We start from the raw sequence: 18,782 nt of genomic DNA on the forward strand, positions 1-18,782 counted from the left end.
ATGGCACATATGTGCACACAAAGTACATGTGCACACTCAGACACACACATTCACACTTGCAATAAATAAATAAAGGTAAAAAATGCTTGTAAAAAGTAGGCATTGTGGTTGCATAGTTTGGTTGGTAGAATGCCTGCCAAGCATTCAAGGAGCCTTAGCTTTGGTCTCAGCTCCATACAAAGTCAGGTATGTTAAGACATGCCTGCAATCCCAGCACCCACGAGTGAAGACAAGAGATGTGAGCCATTCACAGCCTTGGCTACATAATGAGTTCGAGACCCTCCTGGGCTGCGTGAGACCCTGTTTCAGGAAAGAAAAGAATAAGAGTACATGCACGAGAGAGATAGGCTTTAACAAGCTTTGCTGGCCCTCATCAACCACGGCCAGGCTCTCCCTGGACAAGCCAATGGTCATTCTCCAGGAGTAGAAGCCAGGCTTTTATTTTGTGCCACTATCTCTCATGTGCAACTGGCAGCATCTGAACATCTTTCTTAAACTGGGAATTGTGATGCTGGGACTATAGGTTGTAAGTGACAGAAACTGCCTCCCTGAAGGATCCCTGGTTTAGCTGAGCTCAGGGGGAGTTAAACTAGGAATGCGGAGGTAGCTCAAGTAGATGAAGTGCTTGTTGCACAAGCAGGAGTATCTGAGTTCCCAGCACCCACATAAAAAGCTCACCACAATGACACACACACACCAACAATCCCAGGGCTGGGGAGACAGAGGCAAAAGAATCCCTGGAGCTTGCTGGGCAGTTAGTCTAGCCAAACGGTGAGCTGCAGTTTCAGGGAGAGACCCTGTCTCAAAAGTGGAGAGTAGTGGAGGAAGACAGCTGACTCTGACCTGTAGCACCCCTGTACACTGTACACACACACACACACACACACACACACACACACACACGTTACATGTGACTGAAGCTTGCAGACACTGTACTGGGTGAAGTCAGTCTCTTCAGAACAGGAATTACATGGGCCCTCTTATGCAAAACAGGAGTGTATTACTTTCTCATCACCTGGACAAACACCTGACAACAGCAGCATAAGGCTCGGCCTTAGTCGGTGATGAAGCACAGTGACCAATGCAACCCAGGGAGGAAAGGGTTTATCTGGCCACTTCTACATCGCAGTCCATCACTGAAGGAAGTCGGCACAGAAACTCCAGCACAGCTGGAACCTGGAGGCAGGAGCCAATACAGAGGCCACAGAGAAGTACTGATTGCTGGCTTACTCCCCCATGGCTTGCTCGGCCTGCTTTCTAATAGAACCCAGGACCACCAGCCCAGGGATAGCATCGCTCACAATCGGTTGGGCCCTCCATCATCAATCATTAGTTAAGTCAGTGCCTTACAGCCAAATCTTATGGAGGCATTTTCTCAATTGGGGTTCCTTCCATTCAGATAACTCTAGCTTATGTCAAGTTGACATATAACTAGCCAGCACAAATAGGAAGAGCTTATTTTGGCTCATGGTTTGAAGATATAGTCCACTGTGTTGTAGAAGTTATGGTGGTGGGGGGATGGGAGCGGGGTTGGGGAAGGGGATAATATCTCAAATGTAAATACGAAGAGTATCTAATTTTTAAAAAGTTATGGTGGCAAGAGCTTGAGGCAGCTGTTGGCACTGCATCCACAGCCAGGAAGCAGAGAGAGATGAATTTGCTCTATCTTTTTTATTCATTCCCATACCCCAGCCTGTTAGATGGTGTTGTGCGCACTCAGGGTTGGTCTTCCCACCCCAACTAAACTTTTAGAAATACTCCCTGACATGTTCAAGAGATGTCTGTCTCCTGGGTTACTTGAAATCCTATCATGTCCACAGAAAAGAGTCACCATCACAGTGAGGTTCTTAGAGTAGTGAGATCCATAAACTAGGGGCTGGGAGGGGAGAAGGCAATGAGGAGTTGGTGCTTGGTGTGGAAGATGTCCGCTGAGAATGATGGAAAGTTCTGGAAATGAGCATGGCAGTGACATGCTCACTACACTGGATGTACTGAATGCTGACTGTGCTAAAAATTAGGAAGATGTTGAAAGTAAACATCTAAAGCTGCTAATGGTCTCCCAGGTGTGGGAAGGATACCACCCTCTGGAATGGGTGCTGTATATGACCTGGAAGCTTGCTAATGTCGTTTTCTGATTACCAGACAATTGGAGAGGCTGTGTACTATTTAGCACAAAGACACCTGGCACTCAGATAAGTCTTTGGTAATACATTTGTTTAAAGCACAACTTTGCTAAAAGGGCTTAATGACAGCATGGATTGGGAGTTCTCAAGGAGCTCCCCTTTGACCTACAAATCTACTTCTAGAACTTCTCCTTCATCCAGTGGCCAGAAAAAGTAGCAAACATGGCTACCCACAGGTGTCAAAATGCTGACTGCAATCATGGAAATCTTGACATATCTCAGCTTCTCAAATAGGAAAATCATTTGAAAAGACCAGTTACAAAAGAAAAGGTGATTTTCTCCAGGCAAGGTGTTCGAGCCATTCCATATGTTAAGGTTTCAAGTGTATCAAACAGGACAGCCAACTGATGACAATGGCCGGGTCACTGTTGGCGCAATGGCTGGGACACTATCAGTGGGTTGGTTCTTTGTTTGCTTTTTATGAATTTTCTTACTCTTCTAAAACAATGGGTTTTTCTCTCTGTGAAAATGAAATACTACTTTTTGCTTTTTGTTTGTTTGTTTTATTTGTCTGAGGCAGGATCTCTGTCTGTCTCTGTCTCTCAGCCCCAGCTCATCTTAATGAACTTGTGGTTCTTCTGGCTCTGCCTCCCAAGTGCTGGGATTACAGATGTGCACCATCATGTCTGGCTTACAATATTATTTTTTAGGGTAACACAGGCCAGTCAAATCCAACTTTTAAAACTTGGAAGGTTATTTGTATATGTGCATGAGTATGTGTGTAGGCCTCAGGTTGATGCCACACATGTCCTCAATGGCCACATGTCTCCTCAGTGGCTGCTGCCTCCTCCACCTTTTCTTCTTCCTCCTCCTCTTCTAGACAAGGCTTTTCACTGACAACAAATCTCATCCATTAAGCCAGACTGGGTGGCCAATGAGCTTCAGAATCTGCTTCTCACCACCCCAGGGCTGGGATCACAGGCACAGACCACCCTATCTAGCTTTTTACTGGATTCTGTGCATATGAACTCAGGACCTTGGCTTGTATAACAGGCACTTTCACAACTGAGCTATCATTCCAACCCTCAAATAAGTCTTTTGTGATAATTGCAAAATGAGTCTTGATTTAAAAACAACCGAATTCCCCTGTTTTGCCGAGAGTCCTATCTCTGGGGGCTGTATGTGAGCGACAACATTCAACTTCTGATGCATCTGTTTTATCCCTAGCCCACCATGTCATAAATCCCTACTATGTTCAATGTCATAAGCACAGTGCCCCTTACCAGATAGGCTCTCCAGAAGGCCTGGATCCTGACTGCTGCTTCTTCTTCTGTCAGTAGCAGGGAGAGGGGGATTGGAGGCCGCGGGCTGAAAAGCAATAAAATGGTCATAGGCCTGTGAGAATCCATCCTTCATCCTGCCAGTTCCTTTAACTGTCTTCCTGATTAAGGGCCTCATCCATCCCCATTCTTAGAGGGCAAAAAATGTCAATTTGATGGAAAAGTGTATGCTTGAGTTAGCATTTTTTGCCAAGATCTGGGATTTTTAAAAACTGTTATCCCTACCCCCATCTCTCTCTGTCTGTCTCTATGTCTTTGTCTCCCCCCCCCCCCCCGTGTGTGTGTATGTGTGTGTGTGTGTGTGTGCATGTGTGTCCACAAGTGAAGACAAAGGCTGACATCCAGTGTCTTTCCCTGTTACGGTGTTTTTTGAAACAGGATCTTAAATTGAATTTGGAGCTCCTTTCTCCTTGGCTCAGCTGGCCATGAGACACCAGGTAATAACATATTTGTTTCCCACACCTAGCTCTGGGGTTACCTGCCACGACACTTGGCTTTTTACATGGATTCTAGGAATTTGAACTTGGGTCCTCACATTTGCATAGCAACCCCTGGACCAGCTGAGCCGTTTCCCCAGCTCCAGTCAGTGTGTATTCTTAAAACAGGCCTTTTCTTCCTTTGAAGGACTTGGGCGACATGTTGGTTCTGAAGATGCAACAGACATATCATCGACACAAGACCTTACAGACATGGCACAGGAGACAGACACCAGCCCTTGTGGGTGACATTGTAACTTAAGTACAATACAGGCTCTTTCTACCACATTCTGAACAAGGAGATTTACGTAACCCATCCCTTTCCTGAAAGCAAAAGGCACAGAAGTCTCTGTGCGTGTGCCTCTACACCAAGTGAAACAGAACAGTAGCTTACACCCACACAGCACAGTAGCTTACACCTCCACAGCACAGTAGCTTACACCCACACAGCACAGTAGCTTACACCTCCACAGCACAGTAGCTTACACCCACACAGCACAGTAGCTTACACCCCCACAGCACAGTAGCTTACACCCCCACAGCACAGTAGCTTACACCCCCACAGCACAGTAGCTTACACCCCCACAGCACAGTAGCTTACACCCCCACAGCACAGTAGCTTACACCCCCACAGCACAGTAGCTTACACCTCCACAGCACAGTAGCTTACACCTCCACAGCACAGTAGCTTACACCTCCACAGCACAGTAGCTTACACCTCCACAGCACAGTAGCTTACACCCCCAGGCCTGTCATTAAGAGGTGGAAATGGGAAGAGCATCAGTTCAAGTCAAACTTGGCTACATAGCAACCTCTCAAAATGAAGAAATGAAAGAGGCAGGGAGTAGGAGAGAGCTCAGCAGTTGAGCCCTAGCCAGTCTAGCATACACAAGGCATTGGGTTCAAACCCTAGAACATAAAAGAAAAGGAAGAAAAGGAAGGGAGATGAAGCAAGAGAGAGCCTTGGTACAGTATGTTTGTGTGAATAAATGCTTTTAGATTATTCCAAAATAGAAAAAAAAATCAAAGCCAGGAAGACGGTGTGGTTGCTGAGACCCTGTTCTAGGGGAGCAATGTTGCAGCCAGCTCTGGCTTTCTGGCTGGCTTTCCTCTGAGGGAGAAATGAAGTAGACATTTCTGTAGAAATAATCGGCCCCTGCAAACATAGCTCTGTGAGAACCTTCCCCTAACGTTCACTTTCCACTTTTAGTCGCATCAGATGGTCTTTTGTTTGTTTGCTGCTTTTGGTTTTGCCTCTTCATGCCTAATGGCTGCTTTTCTGGCTGAAGTGCTCTGCCCCTGGGGTGCCCACCTTTCCACACTTGCCTGTCCGTTATTCCATTGTCCATATGGTAGAAATCAGTGGTGTCTTACTACCTCACATCCTTGAGGTGATTGCCCTCACTAGTTAAAATCAAGTGGCTTCTCGACACCTTGGCATTTCAAAGGAGACTTTGATATGGTGGCAGCAATCTTAGAGAATAACAGTGTAATGCACCAACACCCACTGATATTTACTGAGCACCTTCTAGCCTCATCCTAACCGGCCTGTTCCCACGTTCCAGCCAACCCGGCCTTTCAGTTCTAGCAGAGGAGTTGAAGGGCTTTGCGTCCCAGCCAGTGATCTGCTCACTCAGCCCTGTGTCTGTGTGGGGACACATCTTCCCTAAGATGAGGTCATTTTTCTTTAATTTGTTCCAGTGTGCCTCAGCGCTGGTCAAGGCCAGACACATTTTTCTCCTGATTCACTCTTAGGCCTCTTCTGAGTTCCACCCAAATGTTATTTAAAACATCCTATGATTAGGTTGGGGTCTAGCTATTATTCCTTCTAATCCTTGACCCAATTTGGAGACCAGTCTGGGCTTGTCTGATAAGGGTTCAAATCTACACAACCTAAAGCCATTGGAGCACACTCAATGCCCAGCAAGGCATGCCACTGTGATCAGATATCCTATAGAAACGATTTAAGGAAGAGAGGGCCAATTTTGACTCATGGTTCCAGAGGGACTTCAGTTCTTCAAGGTGAAGTCCATGGCCATGTGAGTGTGTGGTGGAGAGCCCTCACATTGAAGCTGTCTGTCCAGGAAACAGAAAACTAGAATGAAGCTTGGGGCAAGTGTGACTTTCCAAGTCCCTCCCCAGTTACTCTCAGTAGCCAAGCCCTACTCCTAAGGTTCCAAAGTCTTCCAAACAGCACCACGAGAGTGGCATCTGATATTCACATATGAACCGGTGGGTGTATTTCAGACTGAAACTCCAACACCATCTGGCTGTGGGCTAAGTGCTGTGTGGCACGTGGCTTCACAAAATGCTCACCACGGAAAACAATGGGCTGTTTCGACCTTGTGTTTCTGGTTGGAGAGGCTGAGAGGCATGAGGAGGAGCAGCGCATGACAACAGGAACTCATTCAAGATCACTGACTACTTCCCACTGAGGATGCAAGCTGTCCAGAAACGAGTGACCAGAGAGGGGAAGAGCCAGCTAGCTCGGGACGCAGGAGTCTAGGAGCTGTTGGGTGACAAACAGAAGAGAGCATGGCTGGGCATGGCCATTTGCCTGGGAGTTAAAAAAAAAAAAAAAAAAAAAAAAAAAAAAGTAGCAGATTGTCATCTGTCCACATCTCCTCAACAACAACAAAGCTCTATGTGAGGATGCTTTAGCAAAGGAGACTCTGTGGCCAGCATCTGAAGGGAGATTTGATGGGGTCCTTCTTTTCAGGGGCAATCGTCCCTGCTGTAGGTATGCTTCTCAGTTCTGACGTGGCACATGTCAAAGCAACAGTGTTCCTGTTGGGGACCAGAGGAAGGAACACCTGCAAAGCTGAGGACACTGGGGCCAGCCTACCTCAGCCAAGCAAAGGGCGTAGGGCAGTAATGAGACCTGGAGCCACTTTGCATCTCAATGACATGTGCAAAAGGCAAAATGAGATGTCTAATAGACCTGCGGGGCAGTAACATGAGGCCACCTTTAGTGATGTCCCTAGCTTTCATGGCTAAACAATACAGTGCTGTCTCATTGCCTAACAAGAGTAAGTGTAAGAGGGCCAGCATGTATCAGGCTGAATAAAAAGGATCTACTCTTGCAGAGAAGTGCTGGGAATTATTTGCCTCAGCGGGCCAGCTTGAAGGGACAGATGCTGAGCCAGGTCCTTCCCTGTCCTGGAATCAGTGCAGCTGGCCTTAGGTCAGATAAAAATAAAGGGGCAAGCCTCATCACCAGGACCCTAGGGGAAAAAGAGATGGATGTGTCAATCACAGAAGGCTGCTGCACAGAGGCCCCTCGGGGCTGGGGCTGGGCATCCTCAGATCAGACATTCTATCGCTGAGCGTCTCCAAGACGACTTGCTTTATTAGCAACGGTGATCAGCATGACTGTCCCCATTTTCTCTCAACTGGGAATTAAATGTATTTGCACCCAAAGAATCGATGCTGTAATCTTGAGAGGAGCAGAAACTAATTTTCCTGACAGTGTATGTGTCTTGCAGATTTAAAAATGTATTCACATGCTTCCCCACTCCACCGCCCTTTTGGCTTCGAAGTAAAGGGTTTGTGGGCAGAAGGAAGATACTGCATGCTTACAAACTGGGCAGTGAGAACAGGGTCAGAGAGATGGCTCAGTGGTCAGGACTATTCATTGCACAATCACAGAAACACAGTTCAAGTCTCATCATCGCATCAAGCCCATTGTCCCAAGCCAGTCTCTGGGGATCAGGCATTCTCTTCCTGTCCTCATGAACCCAGGTGCAGGCGCCTGTGTGCGCATGTGCACAGATACACAGACGCTGAAACAATCTAGGAAGGTAGCCCTCATCCATTTTTCCGTCTAGTTGTAAGAATTTCAAAGCTGGGTAAAAAGAAAGAAGCTTGCCTGGGATTAAACATTAGATTTTAGATTAAACATCTCCTTTCATTAGGTGAAAGATGAGCTGTTTTCTTAGAACATAAAGGCAAGAATGATCCAGATAGAAATCTATTTCCAAAGATGGTATGGGCCGAGCTTCCATCCATCACCATAAAGTCTTTTAATGGCCTAGGATTGGATGCCATCCACCTCCTGTATCTGGCTAGGGATGTGGCCCTCTACATTAACTGCCTTACTCTTTTATACTCTTCGGGACACTTACATTCTGGGGCAAGGAATGCGGGGTACGTGTAGAGGCAGGGGTTGATGTCAGCTGTCTTCCTTAATTGGACTCCACTCAAAACATACCAGCAGCCCACTGATTCTACTTGGCTGGCCAATGAGTACCCAGTACACTCTCCTCACCTCCACAGTACTGGGGTCACAGGCAAGTACAACCTTACTTAGCTTTGTACCCGGGCACTAGAAATCTGAACTCAGCACATCACAGCAAGCATTTTATAGATGGAGCCATCTCTCCAGTTCTCTCAGTCTTGATTAGGAATGGCAGACACTGCAAGGAATCCAGTAGACTTATCTGTAGTTTTACCTCCAGACATATGGCTGACTACTTCAGATTGGACCTTCTAGGATCCCTGAAGACCTAGTGTTCTCTGACAGAAGGAATTTCTCCAAAGATCCAGGCAGAATGCTAAGTGTGGCCTTCCAGCACATGTAGAATTTGTCCTTAGTGAGCTGTATTCAGCTTTTGACCCCTCAGTAATCTCCACCCCAGGAAGTCAGCAAACAGTGATTACCCATCAGCTGAGTCTCTGCCCTAGTTGGATACACAGTTGGGCTGCTCAGTCAACCTCATCACTGAAGCTGTGAGTCCAGAGAACAGCCTATTGAACAGCTTCTTAAAGACCAAGACTGAGAGATTTGATTTTTTAAAAAATAAAATACACCCAATTTGATGTTAGCTCATTTGTAACTAACTATGACGTTTCTATTGTTACTTAGGGAAACTTAACTGGCACCCTGTTCAGACTTCCAAGGTTGAGCCAAGCTCGGGGTATGTGGGAGGGTATCAGGCTCAACCCTTCCAACCCCTTCCAAACCATCAGAAGATTGTTGGTGTCACTAAATATTGAGTCTACAGCCTTGCGTTTGTAAAAGATGCTCTCCCACTGAGCGCACTCCAGCCAGATCTTCACTTTTCTTTTTATAATGCCTCGGACCTCTTTCTAACTGTCAATTTCTATTCTTATCCAGAATATTATTTTTAAAAGCACATATTCAGCAAAAAGGATTACAGTGGGCCACTTATATTAGAATAGAAGTACCAAAATATTAGAAAGAAAAGCTGATGATATTGTGAAGTGCTTTTAAAATCGGTGCATGTAATTAGGATTCATGTGGTTTGGTCAGCTACTGAGACTTAATAAAGGAGCCACAAGTGCAAACGGTGTTCCAGCATTGTTACACATCTGTAAAGTGACAGAAAGCTCTCAGTGGCTGCCACTGTGACAATGTCAGCCACAAGCACTACAGACTCCACCAGAGCCACTGCCAAGTTCATAATTGGACAGAGGTTAGAGAAAATCAGCAGCTAACCTCCCTCCTCCTCCATTCTGGGTCCTGAATTATGGACAGTTGAGGCAAGAGCTGGGGCAAGAGAGGAAGGGTAAGTTCTATATTCACTAAGAGACTGGAGACTTAGAATTTAAAATTAAACAGGATGAAGCCCAAGAGAGAAGCAAGACCATTTAATAAACAGAATGCAGTCTGAGGAGATTGCTCAGTAGGTGAGGCATTTGCCATTCACCCAGGAAGAATTTACTCTGTGCCCATGTAAATCTGGGCACAGTGGCACACAGCTGTAATCCTAGTGTCCTATGGTGAGATGGGAAAAGACGAGAGTCCCTGGAAGCATGCGGGCCAGAGGGCCTGGCATGCAGGTCAGCAACCAACCAGCAACTTAAGTTGTCTTCTGACCCTGGAATCTAACTCCTTTCACCGCACAAGGAACTGCAGTGCCGAGCTGAAGACCGTGACGGGGAGATGGTCCCTGACTACCCAGAAGGCTCAGTGCTACAGCCTCCTCAGAGGAGGAGGCAGGTGAAGTACTGCTTAGAAGGAAGGGATTCAAGCCAAGGACTGGCCGGCAGAAGCTTGCAAATCAAGACGAGATTCTTCCCTCAGCCCCTAGAAGGCACTGGACTGACTTGGCAACTGGATGCTCCAAATTCATAAAAGAAATGTGTACGATTTAAAGTTTATAATGCCTCTGAAGCAGCCAGCGGCAATTAGTACATCATTCATTCTCATTAATGGCAGTGACACGGAGCCCAGAAGCTCCACAAGCAACAGGAAGGAGAAGAGAAAATAATGCCGTGTCTTAGAAAAGTGGCCAGCTGTGCATCAAACCTCCAGCACAGGAGGCCACTCTGAGCATTTACACAAATCAGTATGGCCCAAGCCCCCAAAGCAGCTTTGCTTCCTGCCTCCCTCGGAAAACAAATGAAACAGCAAGCAGTGAAGATGGCAGACTGTCCCCGGAGACTCCGGCCTTGGTGATGACAGAGTCAGAAATACACTCACTGTAAGACAAAATTCATTGAAAGTTTTTTTTTTTCTATCAAGAGGACATGACAAAAACATTTCTGCCCAACCACCATGTTATGAGCGCTAGAAGCAAATATGCGGGGTTTCCTGGGCCACCTCGAAAGCTCCAGTGTGCCCGGTCCCACTGTTACTTCCGTCACAGAGACGGTCATGCTGTCGGACTTGTCCTCAGATGCCACAGAGACAAGTCTGTTTTCACCTCGGCTTGTGGTCATAAGATACCTTTCATCATCAAAGTATGGTGGGGTTTCTTCTCTTTTATTTATTTTTGCCCAACGATAAAATTTGGCTGGAAAACACACTTCACCCAAAGCAACCTTTTCTTTTCTAACACAGCAGTGGCTTCACTAAAGGCATCAGTTTTAATGACGTCTTTCATGAGCCTTCTCCCCTGAGACATGAGACCAGAAGAGCAGTGGACCCTTTTGTTCCTAGCTCAATTTTCTACTTCGTTTTTCCCAATGACTCTGATTGAATCTCAGGGCAATACTTTTTGGCTGAAGGAAATAAAAATCGTAATGTTTCCTATTCTGATTATTTTATTGCCTCTGACCACCTGGTTGAATTAGGGTATTAGGCTATATGCTTCAAGAAGATGATGCTGGGTTCTGAATAAAGGACAGGCCAGCAGAAGGAAGATACGGTGGGTATAACACACCCACAAAAAGGCAGGGATGGAGTACCTTCCTCACACTCCAGTCCGCAGTGGACCTCTGGGCTGTTCCCTATTGTCACTCCTTTTCCTGTAGAGGAACTGGGCATCCCTGCTCTGTGCTGCACGGCTTCCAGCTCCTCCAGGAAGCAGGGGTCACACTCCTTACACTGAGGCTGAACTTGGCCACACGACTGCATTAGCAAGTGGAATGTGAGCAGCAGTGTTTGCCGCTGCATGGTCAGCCATTGCTTTCTTCCTCTATGAGGCCAAGGAAGGGGACTGCTCCTTTACACAAGGTCCCAGAACGAAATGAAATATATAACAGAGCCCAAATGACAAGCAGTGGTGTACAACACTGAAGGCTGGGGCTATTTGTTACTGTGGCAGAACCTAGAGAAAGCAGACTGCTACAGAGTACTGCTGGGTATGTGGAAATAGCATGACAGAGAATGTATCAGTCAAGGTGCTTTCATCTACAAGTACCAGAAAGTGAACTCAACATGGCTGAAGGAAAAAAGGGTGGGAAGGAGGATTGACCTGCTCATTTAACTTCAAGGCAGTAGCATTGGTTTTAAACATAGCCAGATGATAAGTAAGTAAGTAAGTAAATAAATACTCAAACTCTTGCTGTGTCTCAGGTCTGCTTTCAATCAGACACGATTTTGTTATCTGATTGCTTTTAGCAACTCGAGAATTGTCACTCAAGAGATCCATATCTAGGCCTGGAGCTATAGCTTATTGATAGAGCACTTGTCTATGCCTAAGGCCCTGGGTTTGATTCCCCAGAGCTACAAAAAACAAAGCAAAGATCTAAGTCTAGTGGAAAGAAGAGTCCCTCCTGATGAAAAGTCTTGAGATTACGTCAATGGCTTAGGTAGCATCACGGGCAGGAATTCCAGCTGTTTGGACAGCTCGGGCTCCATCCTCAACTGAGCAATCGCTAACTCACAAGAGTAGATAGACTGGTAAACATGGGAAATTAAGTGAGCAGAAGTAGGAAAATCAAAGCAGAGAAGCCTTATGTTTTAATGTGATTTATATTGTAACTATGGAAAATCATAAACATCTACTAGAAGTGAGAAAATGAAGCAAAAAGAAATGACGTAAATATCCCTTTGTTTTTCAACCTTCTTTTGAGAAAGGTTTTAATCCTGCTATGTAGCTATGGAGTAACTAAGGACTTTGCATTTCTGATCCTCCTGCCTCCACCTCTGGAGTGCTGAGATGTTAGGCATGAATCACCACATCCAGTTTATGCAGTGCTGGGGACTGGACCCATGAATGCATCCTTGACGTATGCTAGGCAAGCACTCTACCAACCGAGACTCAGCCTTGGGCCTGTTCTGCATTCTTATAGTAATTCTTTGCTAGGAGACAAATAAAAGTCACCCACAACAGTTCTAGACATGGAACATTTCCTTCCCCTGCATCATCAACCTCACGAAGACACACATTTTATGCATGATAAACACTCTACTTTCAAGTTTATGTGCTGAAGAGTATTTTTAAAGATGTGTCAATGTCCTATACAAAAATATGGTTATATTAAAACAAAAAGAGGCAGAAGAAAAGTAGCTATGAAGGACTAGACAGAATATTGAGTCTGCTAAACCGAGGACAGGGAAACAGGGTGACGAATAGACCTGGTGGGAGAAGGATCATTTGCAGGACAGTCACTAGAAAGCCACCTGTGACAACTGCTTCCAATCCAGCTGTAATCTCACATGACACAAGCACCGAGCTGTAGGCAGCTGGACCTTGACATTAAAATAAGACTTGCAAAGTAGCTGCTCCCTCGCAGGCTGGTAGGCAGGCTTCCAGGAGGCAGTAAGTGGTAGCAGGTACATTTAGCATTGCATCTCACACAGAGGTTGTTTACTAATGTCGAGCCAGGAAAGGAAACTCGTTTACTCAAAATACCCACTTCGAATCCCCTAAATTACCCAAATACATGCATTACAGCCTCATGAAGTCGGTTTTCTTCTCGTCTCAATACTGATCGTGTTAAGTTCGGTTGACAGGTAAGGCAGTACGGTGTGAATGTGCTCTTGACAGGGCTGATTGGAGGCGGACTGCCCGGGTTCAAGTCCTGTCTCTGATGCTGACTTAGCACCCTGAGCAAAATGTAAGCACCTTGCATTTCAGTTCCTTCTTGGAAATGTGGCTGTGGCCAGAATAGCCAGTGTCCCCCAGCACCTGAGAGTCTACCTGCACTTCACAGCCCACAGCAACCTTCCTTGCAGGTACTTTGGGCTAGGCTCTGTGAGGAGGGTGGAAAAGGTTAAGACCCTTTTAGGCAGAGAAGGCTAAGAACAGAATGGAGAACATCTCCACTCTTCACCGTGTATTCCGATCCTGCTATGGTTTAGAAGAGGATGGCTGACTGGCAGCTGGCCACGTGTGTGGAGAAGAAGTCCAGTGATCACCATGCTTCCCCAAGACTCACTTCCTTTAACTTCAACTTCCCAGTCTTAGCATCTATATGCAAGAGCTGTGGAAAGGTTGGAAGGGATCGATCATATTCAAGAAAGCATCTAGCATTGTGGCTACTCGGTTAGACGAGCGATGATCACTCAGATGCAGGCTGACTTCTACCCAACAAAGAATTCACACCTGCCTACTCACACCTGACTGTACCCTAAGATTACTCAGGAATCTGCAGTGGCACTCGCCTTCCATTCCAGTACTCAGAACGCTGAGGCAGGAGAACTGAAGGTTTGAGGCCAGCCTAGGCTACATAAGAATCTGTCTCAAAAAATAGAAACCATAATAAACTGAACATAAATAAAGCTTTTTAAAACAAAAATGAAAATAAAATAATGTTCATGCTACCTTGGGAATTTGGATTTAACAAATTCTTGAGGAAAAGTTCTGCAGATGGTTTAAATTTTTTTTTCTTGTATTTTGAGACAAGGTCTCACTATACATCCTTGGCTGTCCTAGAACTTGCTATCTTGACCAGGCTGCCTCCTAAGTACTGGAAATAAAGGCACACAACATGCCTGGCTTATACAAGATTTTATATTTTTGGCTGTGAGCCTAGCCTCTAATGGCTGAGCCATCTCTCTAGTCCTTGCTCGCAGATGATTTTAAAATGCAGCCAAGGTAGAAAAACCACAGGATTAGAGCAGAGGGTCTCAGCTGGTGCGATCTGCCTCACCTGCAGCTTTGAGACATTCATCTGTCTGCAGATGTTCTGGAATATTTAAATTGTAGTGGTTGGGGGTGCCACTGGCATCTCATAGGGAAAAGGAAACAATACTGCCAACATCACAATGCTCAGCACAGCTCCCCACACAGCTGAGGTCCAAACACCTGGACTAGAGGTTGTTCCCAGTTCCTGTCCTCATGTGCCTGAAGGACTCTGGTTTCTACTTGCTTCTCTGGTTCTTCCTGCTCCAAGGTACCCTGGAAGAACACAGCACCTAAGTTCTCAAATCCAAGTCTGGACTCACCCCAGCTGGCCCCAGGCCCAGGAAGGGTCTCCTGCCTCACAACTTCCCTTTAGCGCTTTGTTAACACCCGAATTACAGTGCTCACTACACAGCCTGCCTCCCACTCTGAGCTTCAGCCCTCTGTTCATTGCTGGTCTCCTCAGCACCGAGCCCTCTGTGTTATGGCAGGTAGGAGCTACGCCGTGTGAACTAGATTTCATTTCTATTGCACTCCCGGGCATCTCCTGGAAAGATAGTGGAAGCATGGAATATAAATGCCAGCAGATGCCAGAGCTGTGTCTCCAACTGCAACAATGACTGTCACCTCTCCATGTGTTTCTATGAGGGACCTTGAGGCCCCCTGAAGATTCCAGAGCAGTAAGTGACTAGGGATTTACAAGGATGCTCAAGGAGAAAAACGTCTTGTATTTTGTTTCTCAGGTTCTTTGTCTGCATGTGGCTGTTTTGCTACATGTATGTTGGTATACCACATATGTACACAGTGCTTTCAGAAGTCAGAAGTGAGCCCTTGGAAGTGGAGTTACAATGTTTGTGGACCATCATGGGGGACTTGGAATGGAAGCTGGGTCCTCTGTAAGTGTTCTTAGCCACTGAGCCATCTCTAAGCACCTACCTTCATCTCTTCGAGACAGGGTCTCAACATGTAGTCCAGGATGGCCTGGGACTCACTATGTAGACTATGCTGGCCTCAAATTCATATGCTTTTGCCTCCCAAGTGCTAGAGGTCAAAGGTATGTGTCACCACGCCCAGTCATGTCTCTGATTTTTAAGAACTTTTTTCATCAGACAGCACATTAAAATGGTTCATTTTCAAAGCACAGCGGCAACAGAGGAAAGCAAACCCCATTGTGAAAAAAACATAAGCTATTCGGTGAACAACAGACCTCATACTTCTCGGTGATAATCAGAGGACTGTGTATGTGACTGGGTGTGTTTGTGTGTGTGTGTGTCTGTAGTATGTGTGTGTGCATGCATGTGTGTTTCTGTGTGTGGTGTGTGTCTGCATATATGATAAGTATATATGTGTTTATGTATGTGATGTGTATGTGTGTGTATGTGTTTCTGTGTGTGGTATGTGTCTGTCTGTGTCTGTGTATGTGTGTAAATGAAATTGGGAGCTTAATAAGTGCTCTACTACTGATCACCAGTCAGTGGTTTTAAATATAAATAAAAATCAAGGATTTTCCAATATGGTATTCCTTCCAATGTATAATATTAATTATTTTAGTTTATTATCAATTTCATTATTTCTACTATATGCATATATATGCATGCATATATATATTTCTGGGTTTTCATGTATATATGTTTGTATTTCTGGTTTTTTTTTTTTTTTTTTAAACAGGAGTTCTCTATGTAGTCTTGGCTGTCCTGGAACTAATTATGCAGACCAGGCTGTCTTGGAACTCACAGAGATCCACCTGCCTCTGCCTCCTGTGTGCTGAGATTAAAGGTGTGCTGGTACCTCATTCTTTTTTTAAAGGCAGGACTGTATGTAGGCAGGCTGGCTTCAAGCTGGTTAGGTAACTCAGAATGACCTTGAACTCCTGGCCTATCTGTCAGTGCAATGCAAGAACTACAAGCACAAATCACCTGGCCTGGTTTGTAATTTCAGATTTTTTTTAAAGATTTGTTTATTTTATGAGTACACTGTAGCTGTCTTCAGACACACCAGAATTGGGCATCAGATCCCATTACAGATGGTTGTGAGCCACCATGTGGGTGCTGGGAACTGAACTCAGGACCTCTGGAAGAGCAGTCAGTGCTCTTAACCACTGAGCCATCTCTCCAGCGCTCAGATTTTTTTTTTTTTTTTTTTTATTACCAGTCCTTAGGCAGCACCATGCTGCCTGTGGAGGAATGCAGAACCCGAGGAGTAGCCTCAGCACCTTCATAAAATCTGTGGCTGGCAGATCACATCTGTATCCTTAGCACTGGGGAGGCTGATGGAAATTGATCCCAAGAGCTCAGTGGCTGGCCAGTCTTAGCCAATCGGTGAGGTTGAGGTTCAGTGAGGGGCCCTGTCTCAAAAGCTAAGGTGAGGGGCCATAAAGGATGACACATGACATCAACACGTCACCTCTGCAGGCATGAGCACACATGTATCATGACAGTTATAGAAGGGGAGGGATATGGCCTGAATACTGGCAAGAAGGTGTAGGTGTAAAAGTGCCTGCAGCCAAGTCTGGTCGCCTGAGTTTGATCCCTGACATCCACTGGATGGAGGGAAGAGCACTTGCTTGCTTGAGGAGAAAAGAGCTAGAGTCTGACAGTCAGAGAGATTTTTTACTGTGGTGTGTGGTCTTTTAAATGGAGAACTGGTGAGCCCAGCTGAGAAGCAACAGAAAGGTTCCGCCAGATTTCTTGAGACATGATGACCCCTCGGACAGACAGAGGAGGCCGCTAAGAGGAGAGCCCGGAGCTTGAGTTTGAGACCTGTGGGAGAAACTGCAGCTCTGCTGCTAAAGCTGTGTAGCAAATGCAAGGACAATGAGCTCAAGGCGCTCCAGCAGAGACATAGACAGGAACAGAGACGGGGAGAATGACCGGAGAGAAAAACTATTCAGACTAAGAACTTCTTTTCTGTGTTATTTTTGAAGTGTTTCTGGGGTAGAACCACGTGAACAGAGGGAGCTTAGTCCGTGCTACAAATAACTAGAGACAAGAGCCCTAAGCATTAACTGATCTGGAGACTGGGTGCAGTACATGAATCCCCTTCTACCAAAGAAAGCCATTGTGAACTCAACCTTGAGACTGGGACTGGGCAGGAGAGATGGCACAGTGACCAATGCTATGCAAGCATGAGGCCCACAGGTGGGCTCCCAGCATCCCAGCATGCTGGGAGAGAGGTGGCTGCCTGTGATCCCAGTGCTCAGAGGGCAGAGACAGAGGGTTCCCCAGAACCAGCTGGCCATCCAGACTAACCACAGCAGCAAGCCCTGCATTCAATTTTGAGGTCCTTCTCTAATTACCAAGGAAAACGCCTGACCTCAGCCTCAGCTTTTACATGTAGGCCTGCACACGTGCAAACATGCATATACACGTGCATCAACACCAAACACACACGCACACTAAAAAAAAATGAGGAATCAACTATTCATACTTACTGGTCCTTGAGCCATTCCTGCACAAATGGGATGGAGAAGAATTCTGTGAATGACGTCCCTGCCCTCTTTGGATTCTGGCTGGTCACACAATCATGTTGATTGGCAAGAAAAAGGACAAGAATTAAGCCAGTTGTTGTTCTTCTATTGCAAATTAACACAATCAAGTTCTTAGGCCCACTGAATATTCATGACTCAGGCCCACTGAATATTCATGACAGGAACAACTTACTTGTACAGCCACTCAGTCAGGAAATCACAGGCAATGAATTTGGTCCTCTTCCTCTAAAAAAAGAAGAGAAAATTAAATTATATTCTTACTTTATCTATGTGTCTCATAGCACACACACACACACACACACACACAGAGAGAGAGAGAGAGAGAGAGAGAGAGAGAGAGAGAGAGAGAGAGAGAGAGAGAGAGCAACTGGTTAGACTCAGATAAAACATGCATGAGTCCATTAAAGGTTTATAAGTATGTCAACAAACAATATGTGGATGGTATAAAGCAATCTGGAAGTGTTTCTCTAGTCAACTTTGGGCAAAGCATTTTCTGACAGTAGGGACTAAAAGAATACAGTGAGTGCACTTAGTAGGTGTTTATTACATTTCCTTGCTCTGTGCCTTAGGAGGTTGACTTTGAAAAAAAAAAAGACTTAATTGGTTTTATGTACGTAAGTATTTTAGCTGCATGTATTTATGTATGTACATACATATGTGCACCATATCACTGGTGCCATCAGAGGTCAGAGAAGATGTCAGATCCCGGGAACTGGGGTTATAAATGGTTGTGAGCCATGTGGACACTGGGTCCTGGTCCTTTGCAAGAGAAGCGCTCTTTAACCACTGAGCCATCTCTCCAGCCCTAAAGAGGCTGATTTCATAGTTCACAATAGCTAGCAACTGGTGGGAAGGATTCTATTATCTAGACTACGACTTGAGTTATGTGTAATTTATGGAAAGGACAAGTAGGATATGTGGTGAGAGATGTACCTGAGATGATTTCTATCCTTGTGCAAACATCATAGACAACCCCACTCTGTGTGGTATGCTATCAGGCCACCAACTGAACCCTGGACACTGGGCACACTGGCCACTGATTGAACCCTGGACACTGGGCACACTGGCCACTGACTGAACCCTGGACACTGGGCACACTG

General features: G+C 45.7%; 1 protein-coding gene across 2 annotated transcripts in view; it reads right to left on the reverse strand.

Annotated features, from left to right (window-relative positions):
* The window catches only part of IQCK (IQ motif containing K), a gene marked incomplete at its 5' end in the record, with an annotated part of 109,183 nt that overhangs the window by 51,683 nt on the left and 38,718 nt on the right, over positions 1–18,782 (reverse strand). For both annotated transcript variants that reach the window (XM_080911301.1, XM_080911300.1), the window contains 3 exons: positions 3,407–3,491; positions 17,626–17,703; positions 17,855–17,907. In XM_080911301.1, coding sequence (XP_080767427.1) covers positions 3,407–3,491; positions 17,626–17,703; positions 17,855–17,907 — 216 coding nt within the window. The remainder of the gene's footprint in view (positions 1–3,406; positions 3,492–17,625; positions 17,704–17,854; positions 17,908–18,782) is intronic.

Source organism: Micromys minutus (assembly GCF_963924665.1).
Source record: "Micromys minutus genome assembly, chromosome: 2".
NCBI classification, from domain to species: Eukaryota; Metazoa; Chordata; class Mammalia; order Rodentia; family Muridae; genus Micromys; species Micromys minutus.